Raw genomic sequence first — 24,549 nt, 5'->3', positions numbered from 1 at the left:
TTAAATTCGATATTCTCTTTAATTTCTTGTCCATTTCGTAAATGTATGTGCTACATCCAATAGAGCTTATATATATTATAAAGACTTTTATTAAATTTACAAGGAATAAAAAAGTTTATTAATAATACAATATTTGTACATTTTTATAAAATAATTATCGAATGGAAATTAGTCGGTACGAGACTTTTCTAGTTTGTCATACATTTCTTTACAATTCATATTACTAGAAAGATAGTTCTTTAATAATTTCCTTTTAAATTAGTATACAAATGATAAAATTTTTTATTTTTAAGTGCGTATTGTATAATCTTCAGGTATTTCTCTCTTCAGATTCAAAAAACAAGCACCATTTGCTGCATTATTTTCTCCCGCAAATATAACACATGCTAAACCATTCACTGCCATATGCTGCCATAATTTATATACCCATTTATTTACAGTGCGGAACGTCTTTTCTATTTTATCACTTTTTAATTTTTCTTGTCCTATCCTAACATGACATAAAGTAAAGGCATGTTCCATGACTATTTGTGTAGCTCGCAAGACGGCTTGTTTATTATTGTCTGCCACTACAAGACGTACCTGTAATAACAATAAAATTGTGATAATACGAATAGTAGACATTAATAATTCGAATAATCGATTCCTTAATAATTCAATTTATGGTTGAGGCACACACTTGATCGTTTTTGTCGAAATTTTCATCATCCATAATGTTGATAGAAGAAGTTAAATATCTAGAATATTCGTTCATAACTTCTCCATTACCAACAATGGCAGCAGTTTTTTGATCCTTCGTTACATGTTTGAAAATTGATGTAGCATACTTCCGTATTTCAATTTTTAATGATTGCTGATTATCTGTCCTTTTCTCTGGTTTCATTTTCAATATTTCCATGTTGCAACGACCAAGTAACACAGCATCTCCATAATCCACACTATTTGCTAATTTTAATTGCACTAATTTCATAGAAGCCTGTGAATCTTGAGTTGAACAATGACCAGAACTACTTTCTTGTATTCTTTCACCAAGAAATTCCCTTGCTAAAATTTGTAACTTTGTCTTCCGATATCTGTAATTAAATATTTGCATAGGAAAATTTTTGTGAGAATATAACTGTAATATAAAGAAAATAAGTTGTGCACCTGTCACCAGTAATATTGAAAATAACAGATGTATCAATAATGTATGGATGCATCATTTTTAATGTATGAAGATCAGAATTTAAACTTTGTCCTACTAGAATTGCATCTGCGGGAAGTAACTTTCGTAACGTTTGTTGAACATCAGACAACGTAGTTGTGACACCTTCCAACATTTCTTTTGTTATACCACTGAATTGAGTAAGATAATCAATGATACGATTATCTGGTTTTACCAGACTATCATAAATAACCTGTGACAAGAATTTAATAGAATTTGGATACCCTCCTCATAATAATTTTGAAATTGAACTTACATTCATACTTTCATCCACGAGAGATATTCTCGTTAATTCCAATTCTCCAATAGTTGTTTTACACATTTCACAGTCTAGACCAAACATTGGAGATCTTTCATTAGCTTCTACATAAACATCCTTTGTCATTATGTAATTTCCGTATCTAAACATAAAATATTTATTTATTTAATGTATAAATTTAATTCGGAATATTTTTATTATTGGTACTAACTTTTTTGCTAGTTCACCCTTTAATGGGACAGGATAATTTTCTTCTACCATTTGACATAAAGATAGAAGTAATAGTGTACGGGGGAATTTATCAGTCTTTGGGAGGCCATATTCTGTTTTAAACTTTTCCGCATTTGTTGATGGATCTCTATGCATTGGGAAAACAGTCAGTAATAATTTTATTACATCGCTGTTATTTTGTAATGCAGCCTCTAATGATCCATATTCTAAAAAATTATACACCATGTATGCTTGTTACATATTATAACAAATAGTATTTTAAAATGTACATACGTTTAAGTAATTTATCGCTTTGCATCCCGGTTATGGGAACAGCTGCAAGATCCTCTATTACAGACCCTCCATATGCTGTAGGTGTTACAACTTCTACTCTATGTTCCAACTTTGATGTTATATGTGGAAACATACTTTCATAAGCCATAAAATGATACAGGGAAAGCCCTTCAACAACAAGAACCACAGTGTGTGTGACCTTTTTAAAAAATGTTTAATGTTTAACGATATTTCAGAAATTTTTAATATTATATATGTTCAATATTTATATTACCCTATTATATTTTTCAAGGTGACACCATCTTGCTGGCACATAGGGTGAGTGATGACCATGTAATGAATACAATAATAAATGTTGTATATCACTAAGAAAAATAGGAATCCTGTTTTCACTTTTAGCATTAATAGTTAAGCTAGCACTTTCACCAGCTACTTTTAAATGAAATCGAGGTATTATTTTAAGTCTCTTTTTACGTTCTCTTAATTCCTGTTTCAATTTTAGATACTCGTCTCCACTTAATCTGTATTGCCAAATAAAAATAATTTATATTATTATATATCACACTAAATATATATATATATACAAACATTTTACAGTATACAAACCTAGGCTTTTTGTTAGCAAGTGTATTTGATTCTTCTATACCTCCTACATTTTCTTTTTTAGTAGAATCTTCCAAAAGAGTTTCTTTTAAATCTTCATTACATGGACGTTTACGTGTGACATTATCTTCCATGGAGACTTGACTGCTGTCTGTATCATTTGTATTTGACTGATCTGCTTCTATAGACTAAAATAATATTTATCATATGAACTTCACAACAAAAATATTATAACTCAGTCAAGTATACTAACAGCTTTCTTAAGAGCAAGCATTTTAGCTTCTCTATCTTTATCATTTAATTTAGTTATTTCCAGAAGTGCAGCCATCTTCTTTTTCTTTTTTTCTATTCTTTGTAATTGTTTTGTTGTTAAATTCTTCATAATATTTCTTTTTGTTGTATTTTTTGAAAAAGATTAAAGTTAAGTACCTTAAAAACACAAGTAACAAAAACTTTGATGTAAATTTATAATTCAAATAGACTGTCAGTTTATTTTCCCACATTTTAGATATTAATAAAAGAAATTTTCATGGTTCATATAAAATAGTTTCAAATTTAATAAGGAAAAAATAATACGAATATAAATTTAGTGGCACACATATTTTTAAATAAAACTTATAAATTATAATAGAAGTCTATACATAAGATATAATAAATGATGGACTTAAAACTTATTTCATAGTATACATTTTTTTGACAAAGTAAATGTATACATGAGGTTATATGTGAAACTTAGCTTTAATATTAAAATTGGATATTAAAAATGAATTGTCAATTAGAATTACCTGAAAATTGAATTAAAGGGAAAAATATTTGTCTGTTATACAATGTTAAAGAAATGTTGTACATTTCTATACAAGAAATGTAGATATGAGGGCTGGATATAACCCTTGACAAATAAATACATTTGTTCATATAAAAATTCAGAAACAGAGTTCTTGAATTTCATGTGAAAAGGTTTACACAATAATCTTTCAATTTGATATTCACTATAAGAATGTATCTATAATAAGTTTTATCGTTTTCCTCCCCATTACTTGGTTACCATCCATTGTTAAATACTAAAATTGCCACTTGATAAATGGCACAGCATATGTTTTATAGAAGTATATAAAATATACATTAAGTAGTAAGTACAAAACTGCTTGATTTATTTTAATGACACAGAACGATAGATGTATTTAAATGAGGAAATACAAACATAAACTTTGATGGTCTGCATAATTGTTTGTTTATTTATATCATGCAATTTTTTCAAATCGTTTACGTGATAAAAAAACAAATTAGTAGAATGAACTTTTGAACAAAGGCAAAAATTATTATTATAAAATCTATAGCAAGTAATTCACGTTTTGTTTACATTTAATTAATATTGGTTATAACGAATAAAAAGAAATAATACCATGACTGATTATGAGTAAGGTTATGTCTTCACTGTCTTTGCTTCTCAGAAAGGTGACAATATTAACACATATAATCCATATAGTACACACACAACTTATAGTTTGATATTCTTGATTAATTCGAAAATGAATATAACTTAGAAAGTTTGATGTTTCATCAACCATAAATGTGGAAACATTAAAGAATACATGTTACTCTTCTATTGTGTAATATATCATCGCTAGAGGTCAGCATGCAATAATTACAGCAAAATTATATTTATTAATGGAGTCTGGTATTAATGAATTGAATGAATTGGATGAATTGAGAAATATTATGTATATAAATTTAATATATTCTTAAAAATTTTAATAATCTTAAAATAAAATACTTTTTTAAAAAAAGCCGTTTGCTTTTAAGGAATACGAGTAAGTTTTATTCTGTTTTCATTTTCCGTGATACTATTGGTGATTCTATAAAAATTTCTATTTTTTAAAATAAAAAATATATAGTAAAAAGATTATTATAAATATAAAGTGCTATACTAATATTTGTATGGAAAACTTATTAACTTAAGAATGTTCTCTGTTACAAAAATAATATTTTTTATATTGTAATATGATTGGATAAAATTTTGTATACAAATGATAATAATTTTGAAACTTTTTATTCTTGACCTTGTTTTTTGTTTGAAAAATATATTTCTAGTTCATGTGCTAAATTATATGCTTTGAATCGTGCATAAGAAACAAGTGTCCCTTTCTCCAATCAGGAACGTAATAGTAAGCATAGTACGTATATAAAAATTATACTGAATTTTTACTTCTGTTTCTCGTTGCGGTCTAATTTTTATTTAATATTATGTAAATTACAATACGAATACTTTTTATTATACTATATTAAATGACCAATCTAATTTTTCAATGTATGTGAAAAATTTAAGAATATCAATAAATATCAATAAATATGAAAGTATGTAAATAAATTCAATAAAAAATATAGAATTATTAAAAATGACGCAATTAATAAAGTAATATAAAATCATAAATGCTAAATAAATAAAAAACATCTTATCTATCATTAAAATTTGCAAATATTTTATTAAAAAATTCTGAACCATATAATTAAACTTAATTTTAACACATTGCATATATTTTATTTGATAAATAAAATTTAACAAATCGATTTTAATCGTAGATCTAATACAGATCGATGCATCGATGTCGAGAAAGATCATAGGTACGCTACTGTCAGAGAAAGCGAGTATTCACGACAGTGACACAAACATCCACTTAAGATACATTATGTGTATATACAGAGAAGATCAAAAGATTCTAAGCGTGTACGATTATGCGCTTTATGCATCGGTGTGCAGTCCCCACCCGCACGGTGAAAACATATTTTTCCTTTGAATCTATTTCTTTCTTTACGAAGTAGCTCGCGGTGCATTAGTGTAAAATGCTTTTCTATACTGGGTGTCTGATATTTTTCCTAGTAAATCATGGCAGCTTAGTTTACCCGTAACTTAGTTCAAATATTTTTAAATATATATTAATTAATTAATAATTACCTTAATTTATTCATCTTATTTATTCAAATGGTTCAAATAAATAGAGCAGATTTAAGACCATTTTATCGATGATTAGCTTTAATCGATGATAATAATTACCGAAGCAATCGGATATATCGAATATATCGATATCGCTTCAAATTATCGACATTTAATGACTCTATTATATCTATTTCTGTATTAAATTCATTAAATAGTGAAATTTGTGAATTATTATAAAGGCGCAAATATTGCTAGAAAATTATTAGCCATAATTTTAAGTAATAAAATGTTGCTTAAAACTGTTACGGTGTTTTTACATTAAAGAAAAGTAGTTGATAGCTGAGTTTAATAGAGCATACCAACTCTTCGATTTCTAATGAATCGAACTGAATAACAATGTATTATCAATGTTGTCTCTATAAGTCTCATTTAATATAAACGTAATATGCATGTTATAAAAAAGCATACGATATTTTCTTTCGAAAAATTAAGATCTCGAATTTCTGTTTCGAGATCGCAGTCCGATTAATCGGTTTTTAAATAACAATTTGTATACGTACTTATAATTAGTATCGATGTCAACTGTTACATACGTCTGTATAATTGCAAAAGTAGTTTGCGATTAAAACCGTCAGTTCATGTACTCATTATAATGTAGTAATTAACATTAGTGGTAGAAATTGAGGTGAACTACTCTTTTATGTGGATTTGTATGAACCTGTTTTTTCGTTTTGAAAGGTTAAGAATACATCTGTTCTGAGATAGTGTCGATTGGCTGGTAATGATATGTTCCAGTAGCTTTCGTGTAACAAAACTTTGTAACTGCCAACCAAAGAACACAGTATGATCAGTTTATTTAAAATATTAGAATTTTCTAAGGAAAATTAGTTTTGCTGAATTAGCATTTTTATGAAAAATCAATTTGCTCAATTTGGTTAAGGGCTAGAATTTTCTAGGCTGAATTTATCGTATCATAACCTTCTCCTTTTAATACAAAATTTGATTATTCCAAAGTTCATTTGTTACATTGTAATATTAAATATCGAGTCTTTAATTACCTTAAAATTTTTAAATTTTGTAACAGTTTTTAAAGAATTGTTTTTAGAATTTTCGAAGGTATCTTAAACGTGAAGTTAGTCAAAAATAAGATCATACTTCTTGCTCTGATAGGACATAAAACCTTTTTTCATAACTATTTTATGACTAAGTTTTTAATAATAATCAGCCGTTGCTCATTTTCATTCGTTATTATGTTAATGAAGCAATGGTATAACTGTAGCTATAAATTCACAATAGATCATATCATCATTAACACAAGAGTCACGTATTTCTTTTTATCTGCCATTCATCGAGTTAATTGCTAAACGGGATACAGTACGGTGAAATTAGAACGAAGATGACGACGAAAACGAGTATGATGACAACTGTCTGTTTTGTGTAGAAGACGAATGTTTTTTCAATTTAATTTTTAAATTTAATTTTTAGTTGAATTTAAAAGTGTATGTTAATAGACATTAATAGCCATTCTTAGAAAACTTGCATACATACGTATTTGAAAGATTAGTACCAAAAAATGGTTTAGCTTACACAGAAACAATACTTGGAATATATTATTATTGTTTCAAAAGGTATAGTATTGTGTACTTTTTTAAAAATGATATTAATACAATAAATGTTAAGATATTTTATATGTTTTTTACACTTAATTTAAGTTAATGATTTGTGTATAATTTTATGTTGTAGTTAATAAATGAAGAATAAATGCGACTATTGAACGAATTTTATATCGTTTTATATGCAAAATTGAAGAAGGAGTGGAACAATCTTTAATCGGTGAGTGATTAGAGTAATCTATAATAATTGAAATTGTATCCCAATTTATTAATTATGTTTCTATATTATTTTACTTTGACTGTGCACACAAAAATTACTTTAATATCTTCTTCTAGCTTTAACATGTTGTCCCAATACGTTATAACATCATTGATTTTCCTTCTTTCTTTATAATATTTCAATTTTTTTAATACACCACAAGAAAAACGTTAAGATACCGGAAGGCAAAGTATCATAAAGAAAAGCAAAAAATCAACGATGCTACAACATTCTAGTAAATAATTGATTCATAATACATATGGTCATAATACAAAATTATACATCATACAAAATCATGAACTTATTAGGAAAATAATTATCAATTATAAATCAATAATGTATTACTATATCTTAACATTGTTTTATAATTATTATTTTTGTCGAATATTGATAATTATACTACGGACGTTTATGCAATTTCGTACTTTTATGAATGTGACTAAACAAATGGAATTTAAATAGAAAGTTCTTCCATTCATTAAACATAGGCACTCTACTTTTGATATTTTACGTATTTTTACATATGGCTATCCTGTGTAGGTAAATTTCTACACGTAAAAATGTTCTATTCATTTTTACTTATAATTATATGATTACAACTGTGCAATAAAATGAACGAACGATTAATTCGATTTTTCATTCGTTTCAAAAATAATCCTTAGTATTTTTTAAGCAAGCCAATGTTCGTAAAATGTGATATGTATATGATATCCTTGTATCTTCACGCGACAATTTAACCAGAGAAAGTCTCATTCACGTATTCGAATGAGTTGAAATCAGGTCAAACAGAAGGAATACACGCTGTTTATGCTTCCTTCTCAATTATTGCAATGAATCGTTGCATTTTCAGTGATCTTCGTGTTTTTGAAAAAAACATACGTTACAGCAATATTTTGTAAACACATATGTGTATCCTAGAATTGCTAGAAATTACAGAACACGACTAGTCCAGGAATTACGATGATCGTGCGATTGCTTGCGGGTGTAGGTACGTTTCCCACTTTCTCCACGAAACGTATTTCGCAGTTCGTACGAACATTTACGCGACTCTTGCTCATCTTCTCGTTCCTGAGCAATTTGATCGGCTCTGATTGGACGAAATGAGCGTAGACAATACGTTGGGAAATGCAGTGAAAGTACAATGTCTTGTACAAAAAATATTCCCTTGACTGTTGTTTGATATAAAATGATATTCGAAATTTGTACGTGTCAGCGGTGAAATCAACCAGTGGAGATAAACGTAAATATGCGCAATATTCGAAATATAGTATTCGCTATAATATTTAGCAGGTCAAACAATTTTCTATCTAGGCTCTGTTTTTATAATGGTATATAATTTGATTAATTCAATTTGCCCGGAAAATTTAATTTGGCAAGAAAAATGGTGCCAATGTTCAGGAAGGATGAAGAAAATTGGAAAGTGAGCATGAGTAGGTGTTCTTGTAACGATAAACAGTATTGTTACAGAAACTGTGAATGGAATTTTGTTCATTGAGACGATTGTAATCTCCATATAGATTACATTCTACTATATTTTACAGCACGTTGTACAGTATACATTGTCAAACAAATTAAAGTTAGAATATATCGGTTTCTTATATTACTATTAGGTTACGACTTTTAAGAAACGAGTAAACAAAATCTCTGCTCTGGACTATTCTCGTACGAAACTTCACGCAAGGTCGTCGTTCCATTGATTCATAAAATCCTCGTGTTTTGTTCCTTCGGATGGGGCATTATCTGCTTCGTTTAATATTCATAATTATATTCGGAATAAATACGATCGAAAGATAAGAAATAATTATATCCTTCTGGTCTTAATAAATTCATTCCTGAAGAGATTAAGATATGAATTAAACAGAGGAACATGCGTTCCATTAAATCCTTGAATTCTAATTAAAATATCATGAAAGTAGTGAATACATAAAGTCAATTAACTTCTCGGTCTTTTAATTCAAGCGCTCCGAACACGTACTATCCATTTCTAAAATGAGATGCAAAACCCACGTATCCGTTATAATGGTTAGATAAGCTAGTCTCGACTGGTTTTTGATAAATGGCTTGATGAATCCAGTCGATAGGACAACATAGTAAATTGATTAACATTATAAAGTATTTCGCGAAACCCAGTATCGTCCATTATCCAAAGTTCCAAGTGAAAGAAAGAAGAAAGTGTAAAGATTGTCGTGGTTCGATACGTTTCGTTGTTGCGAACGATTATCTTCGATATCTTTGATAAGTTCAATCCAAAAAGGCCAATAACATTGTGCATTATAATCAAAGACGCGTCTTACCGTAGAGTTTTCTTACGTAATGTTCCCGTGAAACCGTAGAATGCAGGAATTATATATGCATACATTTTTATTATTTATTATTTTATTTATTTTTATTATTATTTATACTATATGCATATATATTTATATAATTGTATATGCATATATATATATTTTTTTTCGTTTTTTTGTCCATGCATAAACCGTATACGTTAATAAGTAAAACGCTTTTCTATCGCGATTTTTCATCAATTCGGTGAATTCAAATAATTGTCCTATACACAGGCGCATTATGTAGAAATATCCGGATGTTTGTTCTTTTTTGACAAGAAGTAATTTTTTCTTTTTAAATTATTTTATAAAGAGCGAAAGGATTTGAACTTACTATGAAATAATTTTATTTATTATTATTGTATCTATGGTTGAGTGAAAGAAAAATGTATAAGGGAATAACGCAACGAAAGATTTTTTAATATATTTTATTTAGGAATATACGTATGTATGACTTGAACTCCGAGCAATAATCGACAAAATTCTGAGAAACGGTTGGAAAATTATGACAGCTATGGAGAAACAAATTGGGCGATGAGATTTTACATAGTTTTCTGTGTTTTATATGTCACTTCAGCGAATCTTTTCGACGTATTTATCCTATTTTTGTTTTTAAACAATTATCTCCAATTTCTCAGGCTATTTTGTAATCTCGTTGTATCTTTGTTGAAACCTCGGCGTATTTTCATATTAATTTTATTATTTTGAAATATTTCGAATCGATGCAGGATAGTCTTTGTTTTTGTACGAGTAATCTTGTATCTTACTATTATATTGTAAAGTATCATTACGCAACAAAAGTAATCTTTGAAAGTTAATGGCCACTAAGGAATTGGCGTTCATAATGGGCAAACCTTATGAAATTGTTTTTTCTTCGACAAGTTCTCATCTTCAGGTTATTTAATTTCGTAATTACAAATGGATAGAAAAACTGTTCAGATTAATTTATACGGCGATACTTAAAATCGCTTAGCATATCAACGAATCACGTAATTTGTAACATAAACCATTTATTAAGCGAAGGTAATTTAGTAAATAATTTATTTGGTAATTTATTTGGCAATCTGTTACTGGATTAAAGGCTTCTTTAGATCCAAAATCTGTAATTTAGATTTATTACCGGTACACTAATTTGTACACTATTTATTATTATATTTTTTTAAAAAATACAGAATGATGTTTCTAGTTATTGATCTACTACTAATTTGTACTTTGGTACAAAAATTCTCTTTTTCGAAAAATCGATCAAAGTAGCCGGACATTTATCAGTGGTAGTGTAATTTCGTTTCTATGAGGGATAGGTGTGGAAATAAATCATCGTAATTTACCGGTTGCTTTCAAGCAGTTGCATCGTGCAGCGACCATTTCCTCGTTATTTACTTTTCTCTTGATAAACCGTGTGATCGATGTTTTCACGTTTGTGCGCCTTTTGTGTTCTCTTTGAAATAGTAAATAATTACCAATGTAATTATCAATTGCGTTACACGGAAAATTTTCGTATAATTGACTCAACGTAGTGCCAGTAGGTTTATTGTTCAGTGAGACAACGTAGTACGATTAATAGCTATTTTCCAGCAGCTTAATTTGCATTTTCATGGTTACAATGTACACGAGCTATATTTATCCAATTACTTTATTTCTTCTTTAGGAAATATATACAATATTCCATGGTGTGCAATATTCCAAACGCGATATTTTACAAAATTTAAACTACGTATGTAACTACGTACTAATTAAATACCTGGACTCCAAAAGCAGAATGTACTAAGTCAACCTTTCTTTTAAAATTACATTTCACGTGCTTCCCGTACCAAATTTTTCACTTTTCCCGATGGTAAAAATTTAGTTTTTAATATAATAGCGTAAAAATGATGTTAAGTGCATATTATATATGTACAAGATCTTTGTAATTTTGATTTGCTCTGCTCTAAAGTTTAAAAAGTATGACTTAATACGCTCTGGCTGTGGCATTCGGATATTTAATACTATTTATTTAACGTATCATTCGTTTTACTTGTAACGTTTATATACCTAATGTTATTTAAAATACTTTTGCACGTCGCTTTTCGAATATTAAGAGAATAAATCTATGTGGTCGGACACTTTTGTACTCCCTGTATACAAGAAATGCTGGTTAAATATTATCTAAAAATTATTGTCTATTTAGCTTTCATATATCTTTTATCAACAATAAAACGTATTCACGTGCACGCCGAACTTATCTAAGACTCTTGTAAGTTTGATCTTGATCTCTACATAAAAGTTTGTTATATTAATGAACAGATAAAACACTCAATTATCCGTTTCGCTTTCTATATTTGCATTAAGAAACTTTCATAGAAAATGCAAACGAATTGCTTCGAGTTATTCAGCAACTGTGCGATTAAATAGATATTGTTGAAATCCATATTGTACTGATATATCTGCAAACGAAAAGGAACACAATATGAAATCCATGGCTGTTACTAACGAGAAAACGAAAGTATAGCTGAGCATCTTTTTATTGACAATTGCGTAACAGAAAATGAAGAGAGAAGGGGAACCCTCTATTTCCGTAGTTTGAGAATTTCTCTCGTTGACACAATTGAAGCAAATAAAGAAGATAAACTTTCTTTATCATGAGCAACGTATTGCGGATATTTATATTTTTTAAGGATAACTAAGAAAAGAATAGACTCCAAATAGAAATTTATTTTACATAAATATTATGAGGATTTACTATACTTATGTTAGAATATTCTATATATTATGAAAATCTATATTTTGAGTATTTTGATATATGTATCTATTATGCAAATTCACATTTTTGCGAAGAAAATTAAAGAAATGGAGCCTAAAAGGAAATTTATTTTCAGAATATTTTATACACTTTAGTGTATTATGTGCATTCTGTGCGTTTTTGCACATCTGAATCTTCCATATCTAAATACATAAACATTTGTAGCTTATTTTTCACGTTAAAAATGTATACGTGTCGGTGATTGTGCAAAATGTTCAACAATATTTTCACTTGGAACAAGGTAAACGAGTCAGTAAAAACAAAAGAAATCCAAAGGACGATGCATTTCATTTGTCATCCATAGAGCGCAGATGATCTGCATAAGTACCATCAGGTACCATTTACGTGAAAACGATGCTAACAAGGAGCACGTAAATTTTCGTGTGTTGGATGATTAACGATGACCAAAGTCGTGAAAGAGCGAAGAAAAAGTTATTCTTTGTTCTGATGGTCGCGTCGTGTCGTACGCAATTGCACAATAAATATGTCCATGAATGTTGTCCGAAACACATAATACATATGCATGTACGTACATACATGCGTGTAAAGTTTCAAGGAATATGCTGCTGAAAGAGATTGTTAAATAGATTGTCAAGTGATCTGTTAGAAGCTTATTATTTAAAGTAGTGGTAATTGAAATGATGTAAAAATCACCAGACAGTTCATCTTTACTGATTTTTTTATCTTTACGTCGGTATTAAGTATGTTAATATGAGATGGTAGATTCGAAGAATTCAAGCGATAAGTAGATGATAAATTTATAAATGTTTTGTAAAAACGAATAATATCAATTTTGTTGTTGTATCAATGCAACTTGTTTAATATTAATCTATATTGAATTCAGTGAATATCGATGTTATTAATATCTTTTAGTTGTTCAAGAGAATAACAGAAACACGTATTTAATGGCAACATCGAGCGAAAAGATGATTTTCAACTTAGAATTTTAATCCCTAAGATTAAAATTACGTTTACGTTATAGATGAAATTTCGATAAATCGATAAAGTCAAAGAAACATAATTAAATTATTTATCGTTATCTAATATTGGATGAAAAATAGAGAAATTATCGTTTGCGATAGTTACAAGTAACGTGAATGATAATACATATGAAGATAATTCGTTCAGGCTGAAATTTCACTCCTGATACCTTCGTTGAAATTTATCTTCTATATGTTTCATTGGTGGTCTTTATATAAAAATATTAAGAATATTGTATTATTAGGTTTTAAAACACCAAAGACGTAATTTTTCATGTTAATTATATTAACTACGTTTATTTTCCTGTGTATTGTCTTGACATGTACAGATAATTTTAACGTTAGACGATAATGTAATTTAATATTGCACGTCGTTGGCGTTTATCTCTAACTCGACACACAGACCATAGCAAAATGGTCGTGTAACAGATATAACCGCGTTTGCGTTTCAAATTCATATTACGCGGGTATCAGTCTGGTCTATGTGTACCTTGACTTAAGTACTTAGATATTCTTTACACCATTAGTGAGTCTAACAGAGTAAAATTGTTAAAACATTAACATTGAATTTTGGCGTGAATTTTTTCTGTTGAAAGTAGGAAGTAACATCAAATTGACAGGAACATAACAAAGGAAAATATTTGTACTTGCAAGCAATTGATAATATTCCAGTAATGTAAAACGAGTTAGAAGTTAAGAGGCAAAGTAAATAAAAACGTCACCAGCCTCAGAATAGTATTTACTCATTGTAAATGTTTTGTATTACCATTGTTTTCGTTATCATCGTTTGTGTATATAACATATTATAGAGACACTAAACTTTTATAGAAATATTAACTCTTCAACAGAACTATAAATTTCACATTTCGAATGTTATAGTACATAAGGCAATTATTAATACTCATTTTCTATAAAACGTTGAAAATATGTATCTGGTATTGGAAATGCAGAAAATCTTGGAGGCTAGAGATCTATTACGAATTCTTCGACATTTTATTATAAAAGGGATAATGTAAATATCATTCCATATTTGATATAATCCAAACAATTAAATCTTGTATTAGATCGTCGGAAAAGTTTCTTTCGTTTTATAAGGAAATAATGGATGCACAATATTTTCCGTTTTATATTATTTTATCGAATAACGTATGATCCATTTTGTTCTATCAAAATAAGGATCACAACGTTCGACAGATTAGGTTTCACGTTTGTATAAAGATGCATCGTTGTAAAAGACGTATTTGTAAAAGAAAGACACTTTTTCAACAACCTAATACTATATTCCACTGTTCTATACTAATAATAGAACAAAAATTAGTATAAAAATTTACCAAGTTTGCAAGAGTTGCAAACCAACTAACTTTAGTTCTTTAAGAACCGAAACGTTCATACATAAACCGATCGTAAATCAAGTATCGTAAACACAGAGAGTTGTCAGGAATGAGCTTAGCATTCGTCAGAAAGTATCGGAGCTGTAAAAGATGCTTCTCCGCGCCTAGATACGGCACAGTTAAATTACAAATTCTGAATGAGTTAATGACGTGAAATTTCGAAAGCACTCGGCTGTTGCTCGTCTATTAAATGAATGTCGATAAACAAAAGACTTTCAACGCTTCCTCCTATCATCTCTCCCGATGGCTCTCCATTCTGTTCACTGTCACGCATACGTACCCATCCGACATTTAACGAACACTGTAATATGAACTTCCTCGGTTCTTCTGGCCGGTCACTTCCTGTATACGGGTTACGTCGCTTCTACGATGTATTCACGTTTGTCGTGCCAAGCTTAACCCGAAAAAATCACTTGCTTATCGATTTTCTTCTTTCTTTTGATCATTTGAGATTTGGATCACGAAGATCTTAATTGGGAAAGACGAGTCGACTCGTCACAGAAATCGCCAATATCTTGATTCTGCGAATTTATTTATTCAGAGATTTCCCGCTTTTATATTGTCGTTTTCCTACTTTTTTGCCTTCACTCGTTACGTTCTTTTCTTTTCAAAAGAAATTATATCTTGTTCGTATCTGTAAAATTTATCAATTTTGAAGCTTATCATAGTTACGTTTACAAAGTTCGATTTCGAATATTTTACGATGGTTACATTGTCAAAATTCATTAATTTGGAATTCGAGGTATTCGTATTTAAGAACTTTTAATAATTTTCAATTTTACGATTACAGAAGCTTTTGAGTAGAGGACGATCCAATCAATATACTTCGGATTCTTTTCAGTTTCAAAGAGACTCGAGGGAAAAGAATGATTCGATATAATTGTAGAGGACAATTAATCGCTTCGTTATTCAAGATTAATTAATTGGTTCTATAATGGAAAAATAAGTGGGAACTGGTACAAGAAAGTCAAATCACTTACAGCTGACGAGCCGCGTAAGCTGTGTGAGTTGCTTGTTAACATATTTCTTTTTCGAGAGTGATAGAAAATTGTTATTCATGAATTTAGCGTTTCTTTAAACTCTGCCGCGTCAGCAAGGATATCTTGTTCGTGATTGCCAGGGAAGAAAATGTGAGCTGCTGCAAGGTGCACGCGATGCGTTACGATTTGCGAGTCAGTGAATGAACAGCGTTGATTTGAACGTGATTCTTTACATAACTTCTCTCTCTCTCCTTTACGTTAAATAACGATTCAACAGCTGCTGAACGCGATAATTAAACTTAGATGTGCAGAAATATAAAAGTAAGATAGAAATTATTTTACAATAGGAACAGAACCTTTCACTTTATTTTTGACAATGTACGATGATAAACTTCACATTGTTTTAAGTTAACGATATAAAATGCATGTTTCATTTTATTATTATATTATTATTAAATTATTATATATTATTTATTATTATATTTTATTATGTATTAGTATTAAAATATTAATTTTGCTGCGGTAAGAGAAAGAAAATAGTTGTATAATTGCTATTACAACTGCGTTAAGATAAGAAAGTTTCGTTAAATATCATCAAGCAGTACACATTGTGAGGATTGATGTAACACGTAACACAGATGTTCGTATGTTCTCTTACACTCTGTTTTAGCCATTCATATTTCATGAACAAGCCATATTATACACTTAGTTTAATCGCAATTAGCCACAGAGCTTATTATTCTATATCTTACCAAGTAATACGTTTTTTCTTATATGATACATATATTATTTATAAAATAAGGGCTTTTTATTTTATAAATTATTAAATAAACAGGATATATTCCTTCTTTTCACCTTGCGTCTGTAATAATAACTGCATAAATCAAAAGGTACAAGAAAGTGACGATGCCACAAGCATTGTTTTATAAATTTACATTAGGATTTACTATTCCTGATTTATGCTACCTTCTTGCGATAAGCGAATCTAGGAAATTTGTTTCTCGTGAATTCGACGTTAATCGTCCACTGGTACAGCGAAATTAGGAAATCAGCAAAAAGTCGAGTTGGCCAATTTCGCTTCTGAGGCGTTCAAGTAACAATAAGTATAACGCTAAGACGATATTATTTCTAACAAATGTAACGTATCTGATGTAGTCTACTAGACATTCGCAACATCTGCTCTATGCGCCGCTATCACGCGACCGCGATTTACATCTCGGCGAAGAGAAAATGTTTAATCGCCTTTCCCGAAAACCGGCGGCGCCTTTCCAATTACGCTTCTCCTGCCCGGCGAAACAAGCTACCTCGCATGCAGCTCGCACACGCACGCGCGCTAAATAACCATATGTCCTTTAAAAGTCCAACCAGTGAGAGTTCCACATTCAAAAACAGTCCCGTCTCCGTTCCAGGGCTCGTCCGTCAGGTTGATGCAATTTGGCCAAAGCTGGGGAAAAACGGAATACGAGCCAGCCAGTTGAAGGTGGGGGCGGAGGAGTGCAGCAGCAGGTGGAGGGCAGGGGACGAGAAAAACATTGCAAAACTTGGCGTTCGAACGTTGATCCCCACACGGGGATACCAACCTAGCGTGATCCATGGTGGGATAGCTTCGGACACGTACGTTACATTCACGCACATACACACCTGATGTTTACGCACATATATGCGGAATATTCACGCATATGCACGCTTGCTCACACTCGCATATGCACACGTATTGATATTTCGGTCTCGCCCACGAACGTACAGGTACACGCTGGAGCTGTTTAGAAAGTCCGACAACGAGAACACGCTGAGGTACACCTTGGTACCAGAAGACATACCCATCGGAAAGGTGTACCAGAAGGTTCAGCAGCTTCAACAGCTGGTGGGGGTAACCCTAAGCTAGCGGTGTCAGACGGTGCTGGCCGCTCACTGCTCGTCGATTCGCCGAGCGATCGACATCGAAGTGTTCTCGTCGATCGAGGAGAAGAGAGAGGATTTTTCGAGATACCACGTACAGCAAGAAAGGTATCGGTCGTAGTCAGAGTCATTTAGTCAATCAGTGCCTTTGGAAGAAGAAGATAAAGGTACCAGGGAAGATGGAAAAGGAACAGCCGGATTCCTTGGCAACTGTTGCCGTCGTCTCGGAGAAGATGCCTCATCCGCCTCATAGCAATTACGCACCCAGCGAGGTGTACTCCACTACCGAACCGCCACCGGTAAGCCTTCAGCTTTCTTTGGATCAAGGGAATTAAGAGAATTCCTCTATTTTCGTGGCAGCTCGCCGAGCGAGACAGCTTCTTTCGTTTTTGGAATAGGAGTAGTAAGACGGTGAATCGAGGTTGTCTGGTCAATGTATTCCATGACTGGTCGAGATTCAGAATTATTTGGAACGCAGGATTCTGTTGTCAATGGTTTCATAAAGTAGCTTTGAGCTGCGATTTTCTAATCGCACTCAATCTCGCAGCATAAAAGACACAGTCTTCCGTTGATTAAAAGTATCGAACTCTGATCTTTTAGTCGTAACGCAGGGCTTGGTTTTGTTTTAATTAAATGTCCTACTATGTATTTCAATATGACTGCGATTATTATAGTAATAGAGTCTTCTGTCGATTATGAACAGTGACTTTTGATTTTTCATTTGATCTGATGCAGAGATCGAGTTTGTTTGATTTAAATATTATAATAGAGCCTCCTACTTTGGAACGGGTGTACCAGGTAGAATTTACAGTTTAAAAACAATTCGACATGGTACGTGACTCCGGAACATGGGATTGTTTGAGCATCGATAGTGATCACGTTGGCAGCAATATTATACACATGCGATAAAGATGATTATTAATTTACATTTATTCAAATAGGAAGACAATTCCTTTTTACGATTCACATCTTTAAATAAATATTTAAAAATTAGTGTTTTTTACGTTACTAGAAATTTATAAAGAGAAGACATTTCGAGTATTTTTAATTTGTAAAAATATGATGAATAAGATGCAAAAAAATTTTAACAAATAAATTATCCAACTGATCGTATAATATAATCGCGTGTAACTAGCAATTTTCATTTCTCTTCTCGTTTGTTTATCATTTTTTTACCACAATACGTGTATCTGTGTTATGCAATGTATATTTCGTTAGTGCTGCTTTATAGATTATATTCTTCGACAAGACTCGATACGTTTACCGTTATGCTAGCCACAATTAATGAAATAAAGCGAGCTTACGTAAAGATAGAAATAGAATTTCGATGCAATGATGTCTGTACGCTATTTGTTCTCGATCGATTAAACAGGAAGCATAAATGTAGTAATTTCTGATAACAAAATTCCAACGAGCAGATTAGATTTATGAATGCATGTGTTTTGCACAGCGAGGCCAGTACAGGAAAATTGTCACGACGGAGCTGTAAAAATATGCGCAAGGACGTGACCAACGTAAATCTTAGAATAAGATCATAATATTATTTCCGCCTACCGACATAAATACGAAGGTGCTAATTTTTCTGGTAGTTCGGTAATAATCTTTGGCAACTAAAACTACGTTACAATTAGTGCTGTTTTATTTCAATATTTTATTTTGAATAAAAATTTCTTGATGGTTATATTCAAAATAATTTACAAATACATAATGGTGGATACATCTGATACGTCTCTGTCGAAAATAAATGCCCATTTGTTATTAACCCATTGAGAGTTCAATAACGCGATCAAATTTTGAATTGCTGTAAAAAGGATGTATATATTTTTATGTTTGAAATTTCTGCTATACACACAGTAAGAAATTTAAAAATTATATATGTGTATAGTGGCTCGAAAATTTCCTGTAGCTTTTTTCCTTTAGTCGTTAGAGTCTCAGGAAATTGATGCGTCACAATAACAAAATTAGGTAGATATCTATAGTATATAAGTAAAATATGTATACAGACTCAACGCGACCGCATGATAAATTGCCAATGATCCACAAACGCAAATGAATTTTCTTCAGGAGCGCAATGATCAGATTACATTATTCCCTTTGAATGAACAATTTTCTTCGTTATAACAAATTTTCATTAATATCGATTACAATTTCTCTACAGACATAAAATGAGACGTAAAACGAGTACCTTATAATTTTAACGTATAAAATTACTTACCTCCACTTTTGCTATAAGCATCTACGTAGGTATCGTTATCTTTTTACAATTATATGATTTATTTTCCTTCAAGTAGAAAAGAAATCCTTTCGCGTTTGCTAAAATAGAATCTGTAGGTATTCGTTTGGAAATTACGAAGGGAGTTATGTAACGTAAGAACCAAGTTTCAGTTAAGGTAAAACAATTTACAGTGGCTGATTATCAGAATTAATTCTGCTTATCTGCCTTTATAAATTACAGGGTAGAGGAGATAGATCGAGACAGATGTTTCGTCATGCAACGGAAACGCTGAATTATACCGCGACTAAAATTCGTTCTGGCTTTGATACATTTTGTATCGAGGACGTTGTTTGGCTGGTATTTTATGAAAGAGCGCGGAAATCCGTACAGTAAGGCACTTCCGTGAAAGTTTCTGGACAAGCTTAATTGCGCGAACCACGCTACCATATATGTACGTTTATTTATTTGCTTGATCGATCAAAAGTCGCCTACGTAAACGGAAGAAGCGACGGCGCAACCTACGGGCAAAGCGATCTTGTCGCGTTTTATACCTGGTAATTTCCGCGAACATGATATTCTATAATTAGATAAGGAATAGTAGACTCGAAACGTGTTTCAATGATTTATTTTTCCACGAAATGAAAAGCACCGGTACGGGTGAAAGAATTTGTCGTTTAATTAATTGCCAACTTTCTCTGTCAATAACCGTTGCAATTGTTAAAAGTGTCGGTGTAAAATGAAAGTCTCCATGAAACGTTGAATGTAGATCCTTTCAAGATTGATTGCTTATTACGCTGTGCAGCTTTGTACTGTATCGTATTCGGTCTTAATTGTTTGGAAATTTTCTTCTATTCGCCAAGAGATTAATTAGAAAATTTAACAAAATTTTGTTTTTCATCTTTTAACGTTGTTGCTGCAATTTGAAAGAAATTTAGTTTATGCAAATGCTAAAATATTTCTCTGTTTCCAAGCTCTAATTTCGAGTATGTTTAACGTAGTTGAGAAATTAAATAAAGGCTAGGAAATAATATGGGATTAAAGATAATGAAGGAAAGGCAATTTGTCGTTTAATTATCTGCTTGAAAATACAGTTGCAGTAGGAAATCCCAGAGAAATGGATGATACTTAGGGGACGTAAATGACAGTGCTCATAATTCATGTTTACCGTGGCAGTATGTGACAGTATGTTCGTGTGTGCATCCGTTCGAAGTAAATAAATGCACTGTCATAGGCGAGTAATTTCTCAATGAGAGTTCGAGAAAACAGTTAGCTCACATTGCAGAAAAGAAGAATGGAAACTACCGTGAGAACCTTCTTTAAATTCAGTCTATGAATTAGAAATAAAATATTTGATTTGATAATCATAGAATAGAATTACAACTGTATTTTCTATTCAGTTACATCTCCCGCAGTTAAACATCGTTCGCCTTAGTTTAAAAAAATGCCATAATCTTTAATGCAATAAATCATCTGGATTGGTTTTTCGATTTTTTCGAAATATGGAAATTCTATCTCTGGCTAATTGAACTTTCATGTTTCATTCGCGTGACGCGATACGTTTTGAAAAATCATGCACGACGTGGTTTCATTTTCAACGTCGGCCACGCTTTTTTTTCATTCGTTTATTTCGTTAAAACCGGAAACTTTCTACCACCGGTGAACGCAACCATTCGCCACTATTAGAAACTTCCATGGCTACTGTTGAATTGCCTTTTGTTTCTAGATTCTCAAAGCTTTAATGTAGAGTCCAAATTTTCCATTGCGGGAAACACGTATTCGCCATGACGTCAATGTTTGTTTCAATTTGGTTACATAAAGAATTCTTGTCCTTGAAACGTTAAAACAAAAACACGATTTCACTTGTCCACGTCCAAAAGTAATATTTCACATTCTTATCTGCAAGACACTTTTACGTAGTTTATTTTACACATCTTTTTATTACGCATATTCTTATTATCTTGTTACAAAATACAATGACTCTTACATAAAACTTCTTCGTCTTCGAGGAAAGTTTCGCGTAGCTTATTTTATCTATCTTTTTTATTCTTGATAAAATTCTACGTATATCTTTTATATGTCAAAAAATATTTTTATGTGTCAAAAAGCTGCAAAAAAGATAAAATGACTGAGACATAAAATATATTGAAAAGAAAAGAAATAGTTGAAATAACCATTGTAAACTTTCGTGGTTAACTCCTATATAATCTCTTGCTTTAATGCTTTAAAGTAACGTTTCTTCGTGCCTCTATCAGTAATTCATATAATTACAAAATTTGAAAACGGTATTTGATCGACAACGACGTACCAACCAGTACCAACTGCACCTTCCTCATCGCGAGGCAAACACCGGCCATTGAAAACATTTGTAAGACTGACAGATTTCACCTGCAGCGATTTAAACTGCGTTTCTTTTTCAATCGAAGCGTGACTAGAATCGTACTATTCGGGTTGTACGGAATTCACAAGTATCGAATTTACATATCGCCTATGGAGGCAAGCACCGTTGGCATCGCGACAATTATGTTTTCCAAGAAATTACTACGATTATAGAATCGATGAAAATTGTATGCTCCGTGGTTTACTTGCAAATTTATCGAATAGAATTTTCGTAGACGTTAAATCGCTTAAATTGTAGATTTCCTCATAAATACGATTTATTCAACTTCGACAAAGTGGTTCAAGATTTGCTTACGTTCGTCTCTTCTATCTCTTCCTCTTTGTAATTTAAATCGAAGTTTGTATTTGTAATAGAATAGCTGAATATATAATTTCATTAATTTTGATAATATAGCTAAAATAAGATAACATAGATACCAATAATTAATAGAATTAAACTAAATTTATATTCGTGATATGCGATTATGGATATTACGAATTTATATAATTTATAATTATTTATATTCATATATTTAGATATATGCGTCTTGAATATTATTTGATTCAAATACCAAAGAGATTCGGTTTTCAGTTTGTAAAGAATTCAATCTTGAACGACGGTGCAATACGCATATCGAGTGAGCTTGGAGACTTTAATGCTTGGTTTGGAGTCACCTGCGGGATAAAGTTGGGAGCACACGACGCGTAGATAGTAATCATTTCATAATATGACCATCCTGCTATTATTTGAGTAGCAAGTAATTGAAACTTGAATTTCCTGCGATATTACGTAACATGATCCTTTACGATATGCGTATACCTTCTCCTTCAGCAGCGGTTTTTTTCTAGAAATTGTGCGCTATTACTCAACGAATATCCATTTGCAACATTTCTTACATACGAAATAGGCTACACTGTAGAGTTTTCAATTTAGTAATTTCACGTTGCTTTACACGAGTTCTATAATTTAGAATTCTCATTACGTTATACTTTCTAAAATATATTTTCTATTCAAATATGTGGAATGAAAATTTTTATCCCGACGAAGAAGGAATCGTTTGTAAAATATTCTAAAACGATGGCTTAGCCCGTTTGCTTTTAGCTTCGCGCGTTTACACGACTTAGCATGAGCAATATGTCTCTTACATAAGTTAAAATATATACGTACATATTTCAATACCGTGTTCGCGGAAGAACCGAAGTTATTTCCAACATTCTTCCGTGATCGTTAATTAGCTTTGGAAGTTTCTTGAAACAGGATTATACATACATATACATATATCTCTGTATTTGTCAACATATATTTATATTTTCGTAACGTTTTAAATTGTGCGCTGATTATTTCTCTAATAATCTATTTATTAAATCTACTTTAAAGTTATATAAGAAAAAATAGATTAATAGATTTTTATCATATTTAACGATGCTGAAAATAATTACACTAATTGTCACAGAATTTCCAAGCGTACATCAGGTTTGTCCATATCGAGACATGAAATGTTTGGATGGCGGAAGAGGGACAGGCGTTTCTAATACTCTTCCTACATTTTAATTAGACACAACAGCTATCTTTACGTGCTAAAAATGAAGTCCCGTACATCTAGGCGTAACTGAGTCACTCGACATGGCTTTTTGAACTTTAATCCTTTAATTTACTCGCGTTCATTTCTACAAAACGTTTTACCTGTTTTTTTATACCTTTTAATTTTAACGAATAATCGCGAATATACGTGACAGCCTGGAAAATCAAACAGTACAGCAAATCTTAGAATCGAATCGTTTGAAGCTTAAAAATATACTTGTGTATAAATATTTATTATTGAATGTCAGTTTATTAATATCGTAGATTAATTATTTAGTGGAAAATTGCAATGCTACATTTACATATAAAAGACTCTTAGATATTCAAGTAGACGAATAAAAAGATATGTTAAAAAGCTAATTTGTTTTTCGTTTTCCCAAGTATGGTGCGTCATTATCATGTCGTTTAAAAGCATTTGGTAGGCGTATGTACACTATGGACCAAAAATCTGCCATCCTCTGCTCTTTCATGCTTCACGAAATAGCGTTAAATAAAGAAAGAATTGTCCGATTAATTTTTACATTTCACGTAGATGTAAAATACCCTTTTCATAAAACGAATAAATAAAACAAGCGAACATTCATCATGCGCGAAAAATCCAAAATTTGTCAATAATTTTACCTGTCGATGAAAATAATAATTTTTA

The 24,549-nt window shown here is 31.1% G+C and overlaps 2 protein-coding genes across 4 annotated transcripts in view; one reads left to right on the top strand and one right to left on the bottom strand.

Annotated features, from left to right (window-relative positions):
• LOC100740672 (RNA exonuclease 5) lies at positions 1 to 4,208 on the bottom strand. Of its 3 annotated transcripts, XM_024370707.2 has the most exons (10): positions 3,973 to 4,198; positions 2,824 to 2,999; positions 2,574 to 2,758; positions 2,242 to 2,488; positions 1,968 to 2,166; positions 1,675 to 1,900; positions 1,461 to 1,605; positions 1,147 to 1,397; positions 680 to 1,073; positions 1 to 582 (listed from the first exon to the last, which is right to left on the bottom strand). In XM_024370707.2, the coding sequence occupies exons 2-10, from the start codon at positions 2,950 to 2,952 to the stop codon at positions 289 to 291; spliced, it is 2,070 nt and encodes a 689-aa protein (XP_024226475.1). In that variant the 5' UTR covers positions 2,953 to 2,999; positions 3,973 to 4,198; the 3' UTR covers positions 1 to 288. The 3 variants fall into 3 exon arrangements, with proteins under 3 accessions (XP_024226475.1, XP_012246309.1, XP_024226476.1); XM_012390886.3 differs by lacking the exon at positions 2,824 to 2,999 and having other exon boundaries at positions 3,973 to 4,208; XM_024370708.2 differs by lacking the exon at positions 3,973 to 4,198 and having other exon boundaries at positions 2,574 to 2,751; positions 2,824 to 2,953.
• Positions 4,209 to 17,706: 13,498 nt separating this feature from the next.
• Positions 17,707 to 24,549, top strand: part of LOC100740554 (putative uncharacterized protein DDB_G0271606) — a 34,304-nt gene continuing 27,461 nt past the window's right edge. Inside the window, exon 1 of the mRNA XM_003492916.4 lies at positions 17,707 to 18,029. Within this exon, the coding sequence (XP_003492964.1) occupies positions 17,910 to 18,029 (120 nt within the window). The 5' untranslated portion in view covers positions 17,707 to 17,909. The remainder of the gene's footprint in view (positions 18,030 to 24,549) is intronic.

This window comes from Bombus impatiens, unplaced genomic scaffold (genome assembly GCF_000188095.3).
Source record: "Bombus impatiens unplaced genomic scaffold, BIMP_2.2 scf_0899, whole genome shotgun sequence".
Lineage (NCBI taxonomy): Eukaryota > Metazoa > Arthropoda > Insecta > Hymenoptera > Apidae > Bombus > Bombus impatiens.
Note: the sequence above shows the minus strand (reverse complement) of the source record. Positions and strands in the feature narration are given on the sequence as shown.

Excerpts from the sequence above, each read along its gene's own strand:
- LOC100740672 (XM_024370707.2), bottom strand. The coding sequence starts at position 2,952 with ATGAAGAATTTAACAACAAAACAATTACAAAGAATAGAAAAAAAGAAA. Across the intron at positions 2,759-2,823 it reads TGCTTGCTCTTAAGAAAGCT|TCTATAGAAGCAGATCAGTC; the intron begins GTTAGTATACTT and ends ATATTATTTTAG. Across the intron at positions 2,489-2,573 it reads CTTGCTAACAAAAAGCCTAG|ATTAAGTGGAGACGAGTATC; the intron begins GTTTGTATACTG and ends TTGGCAATACAG.